General features: G+C 45.5%; 1 protein-coding gene across 4 annotated transcripts in view; it reads left to right on the top strand.

Moving 5' to 3' along the window:
- The window catches only part of LOC147117613 (triple functional domain protein), an 862,300-nt gene that overhangs the window by 810,070 nt on the left and 32,449 nt on the right, over positions 1 to 19,781 (top strand). For all 4 annotated transcript variants that reach the window (XM_085988743.1, XM_085988739.1, XM_085988740.1 and 1 more), the window contains one exon: positions 5,522 to 5,722. In XM_085988743.1, coding sequence (XP_085844869.1) covers positions 5,522 to 5,722 — 201 coding nt within the window. The remainder of the gene's footprint in view (positions 1 to 5,521; positions 5,723 to 19,781) is intronic.

Genomic DNA, 19,781 nt, shown 5'->3' on the forward strand with positions numbered 1-19,781 from the left:
TACTGAATTTCTCCCCTTTATAGTCTTACCGTGTTTGACTAAGCTAATTGAATTTTTTGATGAAGTAACAGGGAGGATTGATGAAGGGAATGCAATGGATGTTATCTACATGGATTTTAGGAAGGCGTTTGACAAAGTACCACATAGAAGGCTGGTTAACAAAATTGAGGCTCATGGAATAGGTGGGTCAGTGGCAGCTTGGATAAGGAATTGGCTAAAGGACAGAAAACCGCGAATTGTGTTAAATGGCTGTTTTTCAGACTGGAGGATGAAAGACAGTGGTGTTCCCCAAGGGTCAGTACTGGTGCCACTGCTTTTTTTGATATATATAAATGACCTGGATATTGAAATACAGAGTAGAATTTCTAAATTTGCTGATGACATCAAACTTGGGAATGTGGCAAACAGTGAGGATGATACCAGTCGACTACAATAGGACATAGAAAGGCTAGCAGAATGGGCATACAAATGGCAGATGAAATTTAATATGGAGAAGTGTGAGGTGATGCATTTTGGCAGAAGGAACGGGGAGAGACAATATAGACTTAATGGCACAGTTTTAAAGAGTGTGCAGGGACAGAGGGATCTGGGAGTTAATGTGCATAGGCTCCTGAAGGTGGCAGGACATATTGAGAGAGTGGTTAGCAAAGCATATGGGATCTTGGGCTTCATAAATAGAGGTATTGAGTACAAAAGTAGGGAAGTTATGCTGAACCTTTATGAAGTGCTGGTTAGGCCACAACTGGAGTATTGTGTCCAGTTCTGGTCACCACACTTTAGGAAGGATGTGAAGGCTCTTGAGAAGTTGCAGAGGAGATTTACCAGAATGGTTCCGGGGATGGGGGATCTTAGCTACAAGAACAAGTTGGAGAAGCTGGATTTGTTTTCATTAGAGCAAAGGAGGTTGAGGGGTGATTTGATAGAAGTGTACAAGATTATGATAGGCTTGGATAGGCTAGACGGGGAAAGGCTGTTCCCACTAGTTGATGGTACAAGGACTAGGAGGCACAGATTTAGGGTTTTGGGCACGAGATACAGGGGGGGATGTGAGGAAAAACTTTTTTACGCAGCAAGTGGTGAGGACCTGGAACTCGCTGCCGACGGAAGTGGTGGAAGCGGAGACACTCAGGCCTAGAAATTCAGTGGCCTGCGCCACCCGTTAGCGTCCTAAGAGGGCACTTAGTGCATTTTGCGCCACTGGCCACGCCTCCCGCTAAATTTAGCGGGATGCTAATGGCGACGCTAATGGCGGCGCTAGCCGTTAGCGCTGCGCTGCTACCAATGACGTCATCGGTGTGCGCAGTGCCCCGCTACCGCCCCGATCACGAAATTTAGTAGTGCCCGCTGCTTTAACGCGACCGGTTCAGGGTGGCCTACCTGCGGCAGTAGAGGTGCGGGGCAGCCATTTTTTTTGCTGGCCGCCTGCCAGCGCCGCCTCCGCGCCGCCGTCCCCGGCCTCCTGAGGGCGCTCCCCCCCCCCCCCCCCCCCCCCCCGCGGAGTTCTGGCTGTGTGCCGGGCTCTTTTGCCGGCACTCGTGCTCTTTGAGCGCGCTGCAGCAGGCCCCTCCCCTTTAAGAAGGGGTGGAAGGCCTGCAGTGCCGCAGCATGTGGCACTGCGGCACGTTGCGCTGCGATTTTCAGTTGCAGCACCCCAAGAGGGATGCGGGGCGCCTCGAGTAGCGCTGCGCTTCTGCCTGGGGAGCTGAAACTGAATTTGTGGCGGGCGGCCGCGACTCCTTCCGGGGCGGTACTTCTGGTGCCCTGGCGAGGTTGGCGGGGCGCCAGTGAATTTCTAGGCCTCAATGTTTTCAAGGAGAGACTGGATAGGCACTTGAGCAAAGTAAACTTGCAGGGCTACGGGGATAGAGCAAGGGAATGGGACTGACTGGACTGCTCTACAGAGAGCCAGCACAGACTCGATGGGCCGAATGGCCTCCTGTGCCGTTATGACCCTGACACTTACTGCAGATGTGGTTGTTTGGGATCGCGATGCTCTCCACAGACTCCCACATGCTGCAATAAGCACGGGGGAGTGGGACTAACTGGATTGACCTTCGAACGAGCTAACCTGCACTCGATGGGCTGAATGGCCTCCTTCTGTGCTTTACTATTCTATGATTCCATTATTCTAAGTACATGTTACTTTATAAATATTGTAATGACTATGTCCTTGTGTTTTTGGGTTGAATTTTATTGGGGAAGGCGGGTTGTGAGCTGGGGAGGGGGGTTCCGAAGCGATTGGGAAACCTGAATTTAATGGCAGGGCCTGATTTGCATGGGAAGCCTCTGTGTCCCACCCACAGCCAGCCAGATTAAGAGGCTGGCTGACTTCAGGTGGGCAGGCCTGCAGCACTAGGCCACAGAGAGGAGGAAGGGAGGGATCGTAGCCAGGGCGGGGAGCGTCAGATGAGGAGCGGTGGGTGGGGGTCCTGAAGGTATTGGTGGCCAGAGGAGCAGTGGTGGGCCTGAAGGTATTGGGGGTCGGCCAGAGGAGCAGGGGGTGAGTCTGAAGATATTGAGGGTTGGCCGGAGGAGCAGGGGGTGAGTCTGAAAGGATCGTCGGCGGGGAGCAGCAATGAGGAGTGGGGAATCGGGTGAGGATCGGGTGCCGGGAGCAGCACGGGGAGGGTTGGAGGAGCAGGGTGGGGAGGCCTCATGGGGGGATCGGAGGCCTGGGAGTATGATCAGAGGCCTCGTGTAAAGACACTTACACCTTGATCCAGCAGTCCTCGCCTTGCATTAGCTGGTGGGTTTCACGAGATGTGCAAAACCTGACCAGCTAAAGTTAAATTCAAAATGGAGGTTAACGCAGCAGCTTCCAGCCTCATTATAATATTTAAATAGATGACCCGCCTCCTAGCCGTGGATTGGCTACCCACCCCCATCTCACCTCCGTTAAAACTGGAAGTGGGTGGGTTAGAGGTGGGTTCTGTGACTGGTGGTGTATAATTGTTTGAGAAGCATAGAATAACCGCGTGATCGTAATTCAAATACTGGAGAGCCAGAAGCTTAAATTTTTTTTCTAAATTTGTTCATGGGATGTGGGCGTCGCTGGCAAGACCAGCATTTATTGCCCATCCCTAATTACCGTTGAGAAAGTGGTGGTGAGCCGCCACTGTAGTCCATGTGGTGAAGGTACTCCCACAGCGCTGTTAGGGAGGGAGTTTCAGGATTTTGACCCAGCGACAATGAAGGAACAGCGATATACTTCCAAGTCAGGATGGTGTGTGACTTGGAGGGGAACTTGGAGGTGGTGATGTTCCCATGTGCCTGCTGCCCTTGTCCTTCTAGGTGGAAGAGGTCGCGGGTTTAGGAGGTGCTGCCGAAGAAGCCTTGGCGAGTTGCTGCAGTGCATCTTGTAGATGGTACACATTGCAGCCACAGTGCGCCGGTGGTGGAGGGAGTGAATGTTTAAGGTGGTAGATGGGGTGCCAGTCAAGCGGGCTGCTTTGTCCTGGATGGTGTTGAGTTTCTTGAGTGTTGTTGGAGCTGCACTCATCCAGGCAAGTGGAGAGTATATCATCACACTCCTGACTTATGCCTTGTAGATGGTGGAAAGGCTTTGGGGAGTCAGGAGGTGAGACACTCGCCGCAGAATACCTAGCCTCTGACCTGCTCTTGTTGCCACAGTATTAATGTGGCTGGGCTAGTTAAGTTTCTGGTCAATGGTGACCCCCAGGATGTTGATGGTGGGGGATTTGGTGATGGTACTACCATTGAATGTCAAGGGGAGGTGGTTAGACTCTCGCTTGTTAGAGATAGTCATTGCCTGGCACTAGTGTGGCGCGAATGTTACCTGCCACTTATCAGCCCAAGCCTGAATGTCATCCAGGTCTTATTGCATGCGGGCATGGACTGCTTCATTATCTGAGGAGTTGCGAATGGCACTGAACACTGTGCAGTCATTAGCGAACATCCCCATTTCTGACCTTATGATGGAGGGAAGGTCATTGATGAAGCAGCTGAAGCTGGTTGGGCCAGTCTGTTCAGTGTAGTGGAGTAAACCAGAGTTTCTGGAGCTTTTGAAGATGTATATCATTCTTGACAATGAAGTGAAACAGAGTGAAATTACTCTGTTTTAAACATTTCCCTGTGGACATATTTTAGGTGCTGCTATTAAGGATTTAATGACTCAGTGACCGAACATAAACCACATCATTTAGTTCTTATGCTGTTACGGTGGTATTGCTAGAAGATGTTCGCCCGGAATTTGCGGTCAGCGGTAAAGCAAAGGCATTCGCCGCTGGCCCTGAAGTAAGCTTCCCACAAAGATCTCTCGCTATCTCTGTGTCGAGAAGTTTGGGTTTTTCGACACGTAATTCAAATCAACGGAGGTTAGTGGGGATCCCATTATGCAAGCTGCCGTGACGTCAACAAGGTGTCTAAGTAGCCAATCAAAATGCAGAATTCTCACAGACAGCGAACAAGAGAGTAAGCTCTTAAAATTCTAAATGTTAGAGCAAAACAAAGATTGGGGCTCCCACATGGGGAAAAGGCAAACCTGAAATAAAGATGAACAAACTTTTTTTTTAAGTTTCTTAATTTTTACTTTTATTAAAATGGATAAATTTGACACTGCACAAAATTAAAATTAGTTTATCAGGCCCATAACCTTTGTTTAGCAGTCAGTACGCTGTTAAAACCCCAGTTACACCTAATCCCTTTGATTTAACTTTTAGTGGGGAATCTAACAGCGTAATTACTGCGGAAGAGCCAAAGTTTTCGTCAGTTTCTCTGATTTGAGTGATTTCACTGATTGTCGGCAGTGTGGGGAGGGTCGGGGGCACAGCGCACCCTGTGGAGGTGCAGTGAATGACAGGCCGCCACTTCAGGAAATCCCGAAGTTGCAGTCAGTTTCAAACACAGAATGACAGCGAACGCTGCCAGTTCGCAGTCATCCGGACCGCAAATTCTGGGCCAATAAGATGCAGTAATTGAGATTTATTTCATTAGAGTCTGCCTAAACAACAGGATTGCAAATTATATGTTACAGTTTTCTTGGTAGTTCTGATTTGTTCCCATCTTCTTTCTAAACTGAAGCAAAGATTAGCATTTACGTAGTTGTTTATCTGAGAAACTTCTCAAAGTGCTTCACACATTACTTTTGAAGTGGGGGAGTCACTGTTATGTCGGTAAACAAAGCAGCCAATTTGTGCACATCAAGATCCCACAGCACCAATGAGATGAATCTTAGCCAGGACACTGTGAGAACTTTCTGCTCTTTGAATACTGCAATGGGATCTTTAACATGCACCTGAGCAGGCAGACGTTCAAAAATGAGCAACAATGCAACACTCCCTCAAGACTGCACTGAAGTGTCATCTTAGAGTATGAGTTCAAGTCCTGGCTTGAAATTTGAACCCACCACTCTGTAACTTATAATATACCCACAAATGTTTTAATTCCAGTTGTTTAAAAAATTTAATATGTTGAACGCGATGGTTTTCTATGTGTATATTTGAATAATAGCTGGTGAGATATAGAAGACAATTAAATTGACAGTCATTTGTTTTTGTTTCAGGGGAAGGTTCTCTGTGGTTAAAAGATGTGACCAAAAAGGAACTAAACGAGAGGTGGCTGCAAAGTTCATCAACAAAAAAATGATGAAACGGGACCAGGTTACTCATGAACTTGGAATTATGCAGAATCTCCAGCATCCCCAGCTCATTGGCCTTCTGGATACCTTTGAAACTTCATCCAACTACATAGTCATACTAGAACTGTAAGTGAAGATTATTATAACCCCGTTGTATTCTCCATTCTCTATTTCACTTCAAAGCAGCAGGGTCAGTTTATCAGGGGACACTGTCTTCTCCACACCAACATCACTGGCACATTGTGATTCCTAAACTAGAGAGATTCTGCTCCCACCAACTTTTTCTGAATTGGAGCACTGTGTTTCTTTGATAAAAACAGAAAATGCTGGAAATACTCAGCAGGTCAGGCAACATCTGTGGAGAGAGAAACAGAATTAACGTTTCAAGTCGATGACCCTTTGTCAGAACTGGAAAGAGGTAGAGATGGAACCGGTTTTTAAGCAAGTGTAGGGGCAGGGAAAGGGGGGAGGGGAAGAAAGAACAAATGGGAAGGTCTGATAGGATGGAAGGCAGGAGAGATTAAGAGACCAAAGGGATGATGGTGCAAGGCAAAAGGAGATGGTAATGGGACAAGTTAAGAAACAAGATGACTCTAGATGAAGTGTAAATGGCAATGGCAGAATGATCGACAGCTGTCATGTGAGCGAGAGGAAAAAAAAGATTGGGGCAGAGGTTATGGTCTGAAATTGTTGAATTCGATGTTGAGTCCAGGAGGCTGTAAAGTGCCTAATTGAAAGATGAGGTGCTGTTCCTCGAGCTTACGTTGAGCTTCATTGGAACAGTGCAAGCGGCCGAGGTCAGAGTGGGAGTGGAGAATTAAAGTGACAGGCGACCGGAAGCTCGGGGTCACCCTTACAGACTGAACGGAGGTGTTCCGCAAAGCGATCACCCAATCTGCATTGGGTCTCCCCAATGTAGAGGAGACCGCATTGTGAGCAGCGAATACAGTGTACTAAATTGTAAGAAGTACAAGTAAATCGCTGTTTCGCCTGGAAGGAGTGTTTGGGGCCCTGGACAGTGGGAAGGGAGGAGGTAAAAGGGCATGTGTTGCATCTCCTGCGCTTGCACGTGAAGGGGAAGGGATGTTGGGTGTGTTTCTTTGATAGGCTATATCTAGTGCCCTAATGGAAAGAGTTACTAAAGCCCACTGGCAAAGGGTTTTGAACTCTAGACCTGTAAACATTTAGGGCTTTTGTTGCAGTGTGGTATTGCTACAAGAAAATCCACACAAATGTAATTAACACAACCAAACCCTGCTGCATTGGATTTTTTTCAAATTGTTTTAAGCCTTTCAAAAATGCATCATTCTGGATGTATTCAACCAGGTTTTTTCAGAAATCTATTAATTTAGTTTGCTGTTGGTATGATGTCATCACCATCTGTTTTTTTTTCGTCAAGATTTCTTTGTGTGCAACTTTTTTGTGTTCATCAAAATAATGGATATGTTTAGCATCGGAAAACAGGCACTGCATGGTCAAATCTGTAGGCCATGTACATGCGATAACAAATTCCAAGCACAACAGGTGAAAGGAAACAAGGCAGAATTTTACGTACTTGGGGGGAAAACCAGTTTACTAATGCCTGAATGCGCCTCCACGATATCTATTCATATGTTTTGTTTGTCAAAATACTTCACTTTTATACAGTACTTTATCATTTTCCATTGTAATAAGAGGTATATTCAATTTTGTTTTAAGGCTTCCATTGGTAAGTTTAACATTTCCTTTAGGATTTCTAAATGTACAACTATTAATTGAAACAGCTTCTACCGGTTTTTGGATAAGAATTTTTATGTTTAGAAACAGAAATTCCGCAAACTGTAATAAAGTCTTTGAATTCCATGTTGTTGTGGTGTTGCTTCAACAGCAGATTGATCATTCGATCTCTGTAGGCGTGGAACTTATTAAAATGTTTAATTTCCACAAAACCACAATTTTCATGGTTTCTTCTGAGCTTTTTAAAAAAATTGATGAAAGATTATTGTGATGGCTGAATTTACTATTTCCATCTTGCTGCCAGTAATTCTACGACTGTGAACATTCACATAAATGTGCTGTTGGCAGCTGTAGAATTCACAAAGATTGAGTGGCTGAAGACCAAACAGCTTAATTAGTTTGGAATATCATAAATTCTAATGATTGTAGACTTTCTAGAGTTGATGAATAGAAACATAGAAAAATAGGAGCAGGTGTAGGCCATTCAGCCCTTCGAGCCTGCGCCGCCATTCAATATGATCATGGCTGATCCTCTATCTCAATACCATATTCTCGCTCTCTCCCCATACCCCTTGATGCCTTTTGTGTCTAGAAATCGATCTCCTTAAATATATTCAGTGACTTGGCCTCCACAGCCCTCTGTGGTAAAGAATTCCACAGGTTCACCACCCTCTGAGTGAAGAAATTTCTCCTCATCTCAGTCCTAAATGTCCTACCCTGTATCCTGAGACTCTGACCCCTCGTTCTAGACCCCCAATCCATAGGAAACATCCTCCCTGCATCCAGTCTGTCTAGCCCTGTCAGAATTTTATACGTTTCAATGAGATCCCCTCTCATTCTTCTAAACTCTGGTGAATACAGGCCTAGTCGACCCAATCTCTCCTCGTACGACAGTCCTGCCATCCCAGGAATCAGTCTGGTGAACCTTTGCTGCACTCCCTCTATGGCAAGTATATCCTTTCTTGGGTAAGAAGACCAAAACGGCACACAGTACTCCAGGTGTGGTCTCACCAAGGATCTGTATAACTGTAGTAAGACATCCTTGCTCCTGTACTCAAATCCTCTTGCAATGAAGGCCAACATACCATTTGCCTTCCTAACTGTTTGCTGCACCTGCATGTTTGCTTTCAGTGACTGGTGTACAAGGACACCCAGGTCCCTTTGTACATCAACATTTCCAAATCTATCACTATTTAAATAATACTCTGCCTTTCTGTTTTTCCTACCGAAGTGGATAATTTCACATTTATCCACATTATACTGCATCTGCCATGTATTTACCCACTCACTCAACTTGTCTAAATCGCCTTGAAGCCTCTTTGCATCCTCCTCACAACTCACAATCCACCTAGTTTCATGTCGTTAGCAAACTTGGAAATATTACATTTGGTTCCCTCATCCAAATCACTGATATATATTGTGAATAGCTGGGGCCCAAGCACTGATCCCTGCGGTACCCCACTAGTCACCGCCTGCCACTCCGAAAACGACCCATTTATTCCTACTCTCTGTTTCATGTCTGTTAACCAATTTTTAATCCATGCCAGTATATTACCCCCAATCCCATGTGCTTTAATTTTGCACACTAACCTCGTATGTGGGACTTTATCAAAATCCTTCTGAAAATCCAAATACACCACATCCACTGGTTCTCCCTTACCTATTCTGCCAGTTACATCCTCAAAAACTCCAGTAGGTTTTTCAAACATGATTTCCCTTTCATAAATCCATGTTGACTTTGTCTAATCCTGTTGATATTTTCTAAGTGTCCTGTTATCACATCCTTTATACAGGAAACTCTTTTTACCGGCACCTAAATAACCAGAAATCTCTCTTAACCGGCAAAATTCAGGAGTAGGTTCAGGTAAGTTTTACTTCATATTAGTGGCCGTGTAACCGGGGTTCCTGCACCTGTTGCCATGCAACAGGGACGCCTGGATCTGTGGCCGTGTACAGGGCTCTCGTACCTTAGTAAGTATTCCTCTCTGTAATCCGGACTTTTTGATCACCCGGCACCACGCCGGTCCCATCGGTGCCGGATAAAAAAGACACTAGCATTTTCCCTACTACTGATGTTAGACTAACCGGTCTGTAGTTCTGTGATATCCGAGTAGTAAGGTCAGAAACTGAGAGAAGCGAGATATAAGGAACAAAACCCAACTGTTTATTACACCGTGTAGCAGAGAGACATAGCTCTTACAGTCTGGAAGCAAAGCACACAATTTCTTACTGCCCGATGGCAAGATGGAGGATTCACCTCTGAGTCATACCCATAATGCAATGCCACATTACCTTAATAACTGGTGTACCAGGACATTGACTACATGACCCGTTACCTTAAACATTGGTGAATGTGATCCCTTAATATTTGGCTCCATCTGGTGGATAACTTAAACATATTTGGGCAGCACGGTGGCATAGTGGTTAGCACTGTTGCCTCACAGCGCCTGAGACCCGGGTTCGAATCTGGCCTCGGGCGACTGTCTGTGTGGAGTTTGCACATTCTCCCCGTGTTTGCGTGGGTTTCCTCCGGGTGCTCCGGTTTCCTCCCACAGTCCAAAGATGTGCGGGTTAGGTTGATTGGCTATGATAAATTGACCCTTAGTGTTAGGGGGATTAAATACGTGGGGTTACGGGGATAGGGTGGGATATGTGTTGGTGCAGGCTCGATGGGCCAAAATGGCCTCTATCTGCACTGTGGGGTTTCTGTGATTCGATGATTACATCCCAGATTACTATAAGTTCCCTGTTTTCTCTCTCCCTCCTTTTTTAAATAGTGGGGTTACATTTGCCACCCTCCAATCTGCAGGAACTGTTCCATAATCTATAGAATTTTGGAAGATGACAACCGATGCATCCACTATTTCCATGGCTACCTCTTTTAGTACTCTGGGATGCAGATTATCAGGCCCTGGGGATTTATCGGCTTTCAGTCCCATTATCATAGCCAACTCACTCCTCATACCATCGTAATTTCCTTTGTTTAGATTTAGGACCCTAGTTTCGGATTGGAATTCTTCCTACTTTCCATTTTAATGAAGAATTCTATCATGTTATGGTCACTCTTCCCTAAAGAACCCAGCACAACAAGATTATTAATTAACCCCTTCTCATTGCACAAAACCCAATCTAGGATAGCCTGTTCCCTAGTTGGCTCCTCAATGTACTGGTCTAAAAAACCATCCCCTACACACTCCAGGAATTTATCCTCCACAGTATTATTGCTAATTTGGTTTGGCCAGTTTATATGTAGATTAAAGTCACCCATGATTATTGTAGTACCCTTGTTACATGCATCTCTAATTTCCTGTTTGGTGCCATCCCCTACATTACCACTACTGTTTGGAGGCCTATAGACAACTCCCACCAATGTTTTCTGCCCCTTGGTGCTTCTTAGCTCCACTCAGACTGATTCTACATCTTGATTTTCTGAGCCAATATTCTTTCTCACTATTGCTCTGATTTCATCCTTTACTAATAAGGCCACCCCACCTCATTTTCCTTTTCGCCTGTCCTTCCTAAATATCGAATATCCTTGGATATTCAGCTCCCAGCCTTGGTCACCCTGCAGCCATGTCTCTGTAATCGCAATTACATTGTACCCGTTTACATCTATTTGTGCTGTTCATTCGTCTACCTTATTACGAATGCTTCGTACATTCAGATAAAGTGCCTTTAGATTTGTATTTTTAACATTTTTAGACATCTTAACATTTTTTTGTACTATGGCCCTATTTGTCCTATTGCCATTTTTTCTTAAACGGACCCTATTTGTTAGTGCACTCCTTTGTTTGTACGCTCTGTCTCTTCCTGACACAATCTGGTTATCCTTACCCCAATCACTTTCCTGCACTGCTTCCTTGTCTTTTCTCTTTAGCATTCTAGATTTCTCTCCACCTGGACCCTCTTCCCCCACCCCCCCCCCTTATTTAGTTTAAAGCCCTATCTACCTCCCTAGTTATTCGATTCGCTAGAACTCTGGTCCCAGTATAGCTCAGGTGTAGTCTGTCCCAATAGAACAGCTCTCTCTTTCCCCAGTACTGGTGCCAGTGCCCCACGAATCGAAACCCACTTCTCCCACACCAATCTTTGAGCCACGCATTCCTCTCCCTGATCCTATTGACCCTATGCCAATTTGCTCGTGGCTCCGGTAATAATCCAGAGATTATGACCTTTGTGGTTCTGCTTTTTAATTTAGTCCGTAGCTGCTCAAGCTCTCTCAGCAGAACGTCTTTCTTTGTCCTAACTATGTCATGCATAGATAGGACAAAGAAATAGCAGGGAATAGCATCTGCGGTGATGTGTTTGATCCGTGTTACTGGGATTGTTTAAAGGGAAAGTGCCTTCCACTGATTTGTTATATATAATTCTAAATTTTATAAAGGGAGATAGCTTGATAATTATCATTGTCTCTTACTTACCCTTGTTACCATGTCATAGAGTTATACAGCACAGAAAGAGGCCCTTCGGCCCATCGCGTCCGCGCCGGCCATCAAGCCCTATCTAATCTAATCCAATCCCATTTTCCAGCATTTGGTCCGTAGCCTTGTATGCTATGGCATTTCAAGTGCTCATCCAAATGCTTCTTGAATGTTGTGAGGGGTCCTGCCTCTACCACCCTTTCAGGCAGTGAGTTCCAGATTCCAACCACCCTCTGGGTGAAAAAGTTCTTCCTCAAATCCCCTCTAAACCTCCTGCCCCTTACCTTGAATCTATGCCCCCTTGTTATTGACCCCTCTACTAAGGGAAAAAGTTCCTTTCCACCCTATCTGTGCCCCTCATAATTTTGTATACCTCAATCAGGTCCCCCCTCAGCCTTCTCTGCTCCAAGGAAAACAACCCCAGCCTGTCCAGTCTTTCTTCATAGCTGAAGCGCTCCAGCCCAGGTAACATCCTGGTAAATCTCCTCTGCACCCTCTCCAAAGCAATCACCTCCTTCCTATAGTGTGGCGACCAGAACTGCACACCGTACTCCAGCTGTGGCCTTAGCAGCGTTTTGTACAGCTCCATCATAACCTCCCTGCTCTTATATTCTATGCCTCGGCTAATGAAGGCAAGTATCCCATATGCCTTTTTAACCACCTTATCCACCTGTTCTGCTGCCTTCAGGGATCTATGTACATGCACACCAAGGTCCCTCTGATCCTCTGTCTTTCCTAGGGTCTTACCATTCATTGTGTATTCCCTTGCCTTGTTAGTCCATCCAAAATGCATCACCTCACACTTTTCAGGGTTAAATTCCATTTGCCACTGTTCCGCCCATCTGACCAACCCATCTATATCGTCCTGTAGCCTGAGGCTTCCCGCCTCGCTATTTACCACCCCACCAATTTTCATGTCATCTGTGAACTTACTGATCATACCTTTTACATTCACATCCAAATCATTAATGTAGACCACAAACAGCAAGGGACCCAGCACCGATCCCTGCGGTACCCCACTGGACACAGGCTTCCAGTCACAGAAACAACCTTCCACCATCACCCTCTGCCTTCTGCCACTAAGCCAGTTTTGGATCCAATGTGCCAAGGCACCCTGGATCCCATGGGCTCTTACCTTCCTGACCAGTCTCCTATGCGGGACTTTATCAAAAGCCTTACTGAAATCCATGTAAACCACATCCACTGCACTACCCTCATCCACACACCTAGTCTCCCCCTCGAAAAATTCAATCAAATTGGTCAGACATGATCTTCCCTTGACAAAGCCATGCTGGCTATCCCTAATTAATCCCTGTCTCTCCAAGTGGAGACCAATTCTATCCCTCAGAATTTTTTCCAATAATTTCCCTACCACTGATGTTAGGCTCACTGGCCTGTAATTCCCTGGTTTATCCCTACTACCCTTCTTGAATAATGGTACTATGTTAGCTGTTCTCCAGTCCTCTGGCACAGCCCCTGTGGCCAGAGAGGTTCTGAAAATTTGTGTCAGAGCCCCTGCAATCTCCTCCTTTGCCTCACATAGTAGCCTGGGATACATCTCGTCCGGGCCTGGGGATTTATCCACTTTTAAGCCTGCTAAAACCGCTAGTACCTCCTCCCTCTCGATGCTAATATGTTCAAGTATATCACAGTCCCCCAGCCCGATTTCTATGTCCACATCGTCCTTCTCCATAGTGAACACAGATGCAAAAAATTCATTTAAAACCCCACCTACAAAACCACACACAGATTGCCACTTTGGTCCCTAATGGGCCCTACTCTTTCCCTAGTTATCCTCTTGCCCTTAATATATCTATCTTCTCCATATCTATAAATAAAAGACCTCTTCTGTCTGTCTGTCTGTCCGTTCTCTATACGTTCGAAAGTTATAGAGCGTACCTACACGCGCATCACATCAAAAGAAAGCTTACAATTACGGACCGGTCATAGGCGTATTTACTTTTCCGTCAGACAAAAATCGTGCCCACGGTATCCAAAAAACGTTCAAAATTCCGCTCATTAAATGGGAAAAGTTCTGCTCATTTGCTCATTAGCATTGAGTGACGTGAAGGTTGACCAATCGTGCGGTCGAGCAACCTGACAGTTGACCAATCGCTGCGTCGCGGGGGCGGGTTCATTGCGCGTGCGGGCGTGCCATCCTACAGTTGAGTGTTGAGTGACTTGACGATTGACCAATCCTACGCTTCGGTGACCTGACGGTCGACGGTGTGTGGGCGGGCCTTATCATTCTGAACCGAGGTGAGTGGCCGCCATCTTGATTCTTCACCATTTTTTTCCCACACTTTCTGTGTCTTAGGGAACTAAGGAAAATAACAATTTATTTCAGTTTTAAATTGTATTTAGCAACAGTAGGAAATGAAGTGATCCCCTGCCCTTCGCCCGGAGGCTCGCCTACTTTGACGGCCATTTCGAGCGGCTGTGCCGGCGCCGGGCGCGGCCTAGCAGCCCAGGAAGCCTGGGCCTTGAGTTGCGGGCCGTGCTGGGAGCTGCCGTGCACAAAACTTCCCCGCGGCGTCAACAGCCCCGCCCCAGGGCCCGACCCAAAGCCATCAGGTCACCGGCCGCGGCAGCCCAGTCTCTCTCTCTCTCTCACACTCCCAATCTCTCTCTCTCACACTCCCAATCTCTCTCTCTCTCTCTCACACTCCCGATCTCTCTCTCTCACACTCCCAATCTCTCTCTCTCTCACACTCCCAATCTCTCTCTCTCTCTCACACTCCCAATCTCTCTCTCTCACACTCCCAATCTCTCTCTCTCTCACACTCCCAATCTCTCTCTCTCTCACACTCCCAATCTCTCTCTCACACTCCCAATCTCTCTCTCTCACTCCCAGTCTCTCTCTCTCTCACGCTCCCAATCTCTCTCACACTCCCAATCTCTCTCTCACACTCCCAATCTCTCTCTCACACTCCCAATCTCTCTCTCACACTCCCAATCTCTCTCTCACACTCCCAATCTCTCTCTCACACTCCCAATCTCTCTCTCACACTCCCAATCTCTCTCTCTCTCGCTCACACTCCCAATCACTCTCTCTCACACTCCCAATCTCTCTCTCTCTCACTCCCAATCTCTCTCTCACGCTCCCAATCTCTCTCACACTCCCAATCTCTCTCACACTCCCAATCTCTCTCTCACACTCCCAATCTCTCTCTCACACTCCCAATCTCTCTCTCACACTCCCAATCTCTCTCTCACACTCCCAATCTCTCTCTCACACTCCCAATCTCTCTCTCTCACACTCCCAATCTCTCTCTCACACTCCCAATCTCTCTCTCTCTCACACTCCCAATCTCTCTCTCTCTCTCACTCCCAATCTCTCTCTCTCTCTCACACTCCCAATCTCTCTCTCTCTCACACTCCCAGTCTCTCTCTCTCTCACACTCCCGATCTCTCTCTCACACTCCCAATCAATCTCTCTCTCACACTCACAATCTCTCTCTCACACTCCCAGTCTCTCTCTCTCACACACTCCCAGTCTCTCTCTCTCTCACAATCTCTCTCACACTCCCAGTCTCTCTCTCTCACACACTCCCAGTCTCGCTCTCTCTCACACTCCCAGTCTCTCTCTCTCACACTCCCAATCTCTCTCTCTCTCACACTCCCAATCTCTCTCTCTCTCACACTCCCAATCTCTCTCTCTCACACTCCCAGTCTCTCTCTCTCTCACACTCCCAATCAATTTTCAATTCAATTCAATTCAAATCGCTTTATTGGCATGATAAGGTACATCTTATGTTGCCAAAGCATCGAAAAACATTTATGGTTGAACACATAAACGCAGATCTATTCATACAGTATATAAACAGATATATCCCTGAGTGTATAAATATACATTCGTATTATTTGTATATACTCTTTTCTTAGGTTTACTGGTTGTCCCTCTGTTTATGGCAAGCTGTAACATAGTGTGCCGCTAAGGTTACACAGTTTCTCTGTTCCCCTAGTAGGTATGGGAGTTTTTGGTCGTCATTCAAATTTCTGAATTCAGGGCATATTTGTGAGAATTTTTGGTAGAAATTCTCCCTGATGCCCTGATATTTTCCACAAGCTGTGAGGAAGTGCATCTCTGTCTCCACCACTCCCTGACTGCAGTGAGAGCATATCCTGTCCTCTCTTGGCAGCCGTGTCTGTCTGTGTCTGCCTTTTTCGATCGCCAGGCTATGTTCACTAAGTCTGTACCTTGTCAAAGTTTTTCTCAGTTTGCTATCCTTTACCATGGTCACGTATTCAGCCATGTTGTATTGTCTGTTTAGGGCCAAGTAGCAATTGAGTTTGTTTTGGGTTTTTGTTGTTTCTGCCCAATATGACAGGTATTTTTCCTTTTGCTTAGTGACAATTGTGTTGGGTCGAATTCTCTGTGCTACGATGTCACTGTCCTGCGGCTGGTTATTGTTAGTAGTGTTAGTGGTTGCTTCACTGAGTCCCAGGACTAGTTGACTGAGGGTATTCTTCTTTATGGTCCTCTCTTGGCATTTCAAGGCTTCGTAATGATAGCAGTGGGGGTTGCTCATTTTTAGGTGTTTCCAAAATTTGGTGGCTCTTTTTTGGATAGTAATTATTAGTGGATATTGGCCTAGTTCTGCCCTGCATGCATTGTTTACGGTTTTCCTTTGAGTCCGGAGGATACTTTTACAGATTTCTGCATGTAGGATCTCCATTGGGTGTTTGTCCCATTTTGCAAATTCTTGTTGTGTTAGCGGTCCCCACAGCTCACTGCCATAGAGTGCAATTGGTTCAATTACTGATTTAAAAATTTTGAGCCAAATGCTAATTGGGATTTCTATTTGGATTGATCTTTTAATGGCATAGAAAGCCCTTCTAGCTTTCTCTTTCAGTTCATTCACAGCCAGATGAAAATTTCCCGTAGAGCTGATTTTTATGCCCAAGTATGTGTAGTTAGTGGTTTGTTCGATTTTTAGTTGTTCCTAGTGTGAAATTTATTCTGGGTCCCTGATGTCTAGATCTTTGCTGGAACACAAGGACTTTGGTTTTTTGGGGGTTTATTGTCAGGGCCCAGGTCTGACAGAATGACTCCAGCAGGTCCAGGTTCTGCTGTAGACCCTCCTTAGTTGGAGACAGCAGAACCAGGTCATCTGCATAGAGGAGGAATTTAACCTTGGATTCATATAGGGTGAGGCCGGGTGCTGTAGATTGTTCAAGTAGTTTTGCCAATTCATTTATGTAAATATTAAAGAGTGTCGGTGAGATGGGCGAGCCCTGCGTCACCCCCCGCCCCTGTGGGAAGTATTTTGTTTGTTTGTCTCCAATTTTAACTGCGCATTTGTTGTTTGTATACATTGATTTAATTACATCATATGTTTTTCCCCCTACCCCGCTTTCAATAAGTTTCAGGAATAGACCGTCGTGCCAGATGGAATCGAAAGCCTTCTGGAAATCTATAAAGCATGCGTAGATTTTGCTTTTGTTTTGATGAACATGTTTGTCAATTAGGGTCTGTAGGGTGAAGATATGATCTGATGTTCTATAGTTTGGTAGGAATCCAATTTGGCTTTTACTCAAGACATTGTGCTCCTCAAGGAAGTTTATAAGTCTTTTGTTTATGATACTACAGAAAACCTTCCCCAGGTTACTGTTTACACAGATGCCTCGATAGTTATTTGGGTCACCTTTATCCCCACTTTTGTATATGGGCGTTATGAGTCCTTTGTTCCAGATATCAGGGAAGTAACCGACACTCAGAACCAAGTTGAAGAGTTTCAGTATAGCCAATTTCATTTTATCGTCCGTGTGTTTAATCACCTCGCTTAGGATGCCGTCTGCACCGCAAGCTTTTCCTGGTCGCAGGTCCTTGAGTTTTTCAATTAGCTCTTTTTCAGATATTATGGGGTCTATCGGGTTTTGGTTATCTTTTATGGCAAATTCTAGCTTTGCCAGTTTTTCGCATATTTGGTATTGCTCTGGGCTTAGTGTGTTTTTCTGGTATAATTTTTCAAAATGGTTTTCCCATGTGTCTCCGTTTTGAATGGCCAATTCGTCGTGTTGTTTTTTGTGTAATGTATTCCAGTTGTCCCAGAAACAATTGGAATCAATGGATTCCTCAATGGAGATGAGTGTATTCTTAATATACTGCTCTTTCTTGGTTCTGAGTATGTTTTTGTATTGTGTTAGTGCCTGACAATAAGTAAGGCGTAATTCCTCATTTTCTGGTTGTCTGTGTTTTTGGTTTGATATTTTTCTGAGTTTTTTCCTCATGTTCTGGCAATCGGAGTCAAACCATTTTTTGTAGTTTTTTGTTTTGGCTTTGTTCTTGCGAACTTTCAAGTTTGACATTGATGCCAAATTATCAAAAATATTATTTAGGTTATTCACTGCCCGGTTTACGCCTTCTTTATTGTGTGCGTATGTATTTTCCAGAAAGGTGTCGAAGAGAGCTTGAGTTGTTTGGTTGTTAATTGCTTTCTGGTATTTTTCCGTGCTGTTTTTGGCCCATCTGTAAGATTTTTTAATGTTGTACAGTTTACTGGGTTGTGTTTCTGTGTTGGTTGTTTCTGTCCTTTCAAGATATGCAGTAATTTGACTGTGGTCTGACTGTTGTTTGTGGTTTGACTCTGAATGTTCTGAAAGAGGATGGGCCTAGATCTGTGATCATATAGTCTACGGTGCTGAAGCCAAGAGGTGAGCAATAGGTGGATCTTCCTAGGAAGTCTCCCAATAACCTACCATTGACAATGTACAGACCCAGGCTTTGACAGAGCTGCAGGAGCTGTTTTCCGTTAGCATTTGTCTGTTTGTCGCAGTTATGCCTGTGTGGATGGGAAGGGAGATCAAAGTGGTTATTCCCAAATATGTAATTATTCCCATGATTATTGGTGAAGTCTGGTTCTTTGCCCGTTCTTGAGTTGAGATCCCCACATATCAACACATTTCCCTTGGCCTGGAATTGGATAATCTCCCTCTCTATGTTGGAGAAGGTGTCCTCTTTGAAGTATGGGGATTCTGTCGGGGGGATATAGTGTGTGCAAATGAAAACATCTTTCATGCTAGAGATGATGCCCCTCTTAATTTTGAGGCATAAGTGGTTTTCGCCCTTTTTTATAAATTCAATGTAATTCCTAAGCTCTGCTTTAATCCAAATCAGTATGCCTCCAGATTCTCTGCCCTGGGTTACTCCTAGCAATTTATTGGAGGGGACCACCAGCTCTGTGTACCCAATGGGACAGCCAGTGTCCCCAGGGCAGCACGGTGGCATAGTGGTTAGCACTGTTGCCTCACAGCGCCAGGGACCCGGGTTCGAATCCGGCCTCGGGCGACTGTCTGTGTGGAGTTTGCACATTCTCCCCGTGTTTGCGTGGGTTTCCTCCGGGTGCTCCGGTTTCCTCCCACAGTCCAAAGATGTGCGGGTTAGGTTGATTGGCTATGATAAATTGACCCTTAGTGTTAGGGGGATTAAATACATGGGGTTACGGGGATAGGGTGGGATATGTGTTGGTGTAGGGGTTACGGGGATCGGGTGGGATATGTGTCGGTGCAGGCTCGATGGGCTGAAATGGCCTCTATCTGCACTGTGGGGTTTCTGTGATTCTCCTCTACACCAGGTTTCCTGTAAAAAGATAATATCTTGATCTTTAATCTCATCTAGGAACTCTGGGGTCCCACTCTTCATGCCAAGCATAGAAGAGCGTAGACTTTGGATATTCCAGGTTGAGATATATAAGGATTTCATGCTAAAATTGATCTTTTACTGTGATGGGTTAGAATATGATAAATAGTAATATGTGTTTGTCGTGTCTAAATGGGGAAAAAAGAACATTTCAATTGTCTATAAATGCTGAGGATAATTGGTTCCAACTTTTTCTAACAACTAGTCCTTATTTTTTCTGATCCATAAGGCGGGAGTGGATGCTGCTGATCGCCTGCATTATGTCTCTTAATGGATTGTCTCTGTCTGTGGTATTGCGTACGTCCGACATTGTTGTTGTGCGTGGTGATCCTCTCTGGTCCCGGTTGGTGTGGTGATGGTCTCTGTAGTAGTCCTGGTCTGTATCCCGATGGTCTTTGGTGATCGG

Source organism: Somniosus microcephalus, chromosome 5 (genome assembly GCF_052327205.1).
Source record: "Somniosus microcephalus isolate GS21.2 chromosome 5, FLI_Smic_1.0, whole genome shotgun sequence".
Taxonomy (NCBI): Eukaryota; Metazoa; Chordata; class Chondrichthyes; order Squaliformes; family Somniosidae; genus Somniosus; species Somniosus microcephalus.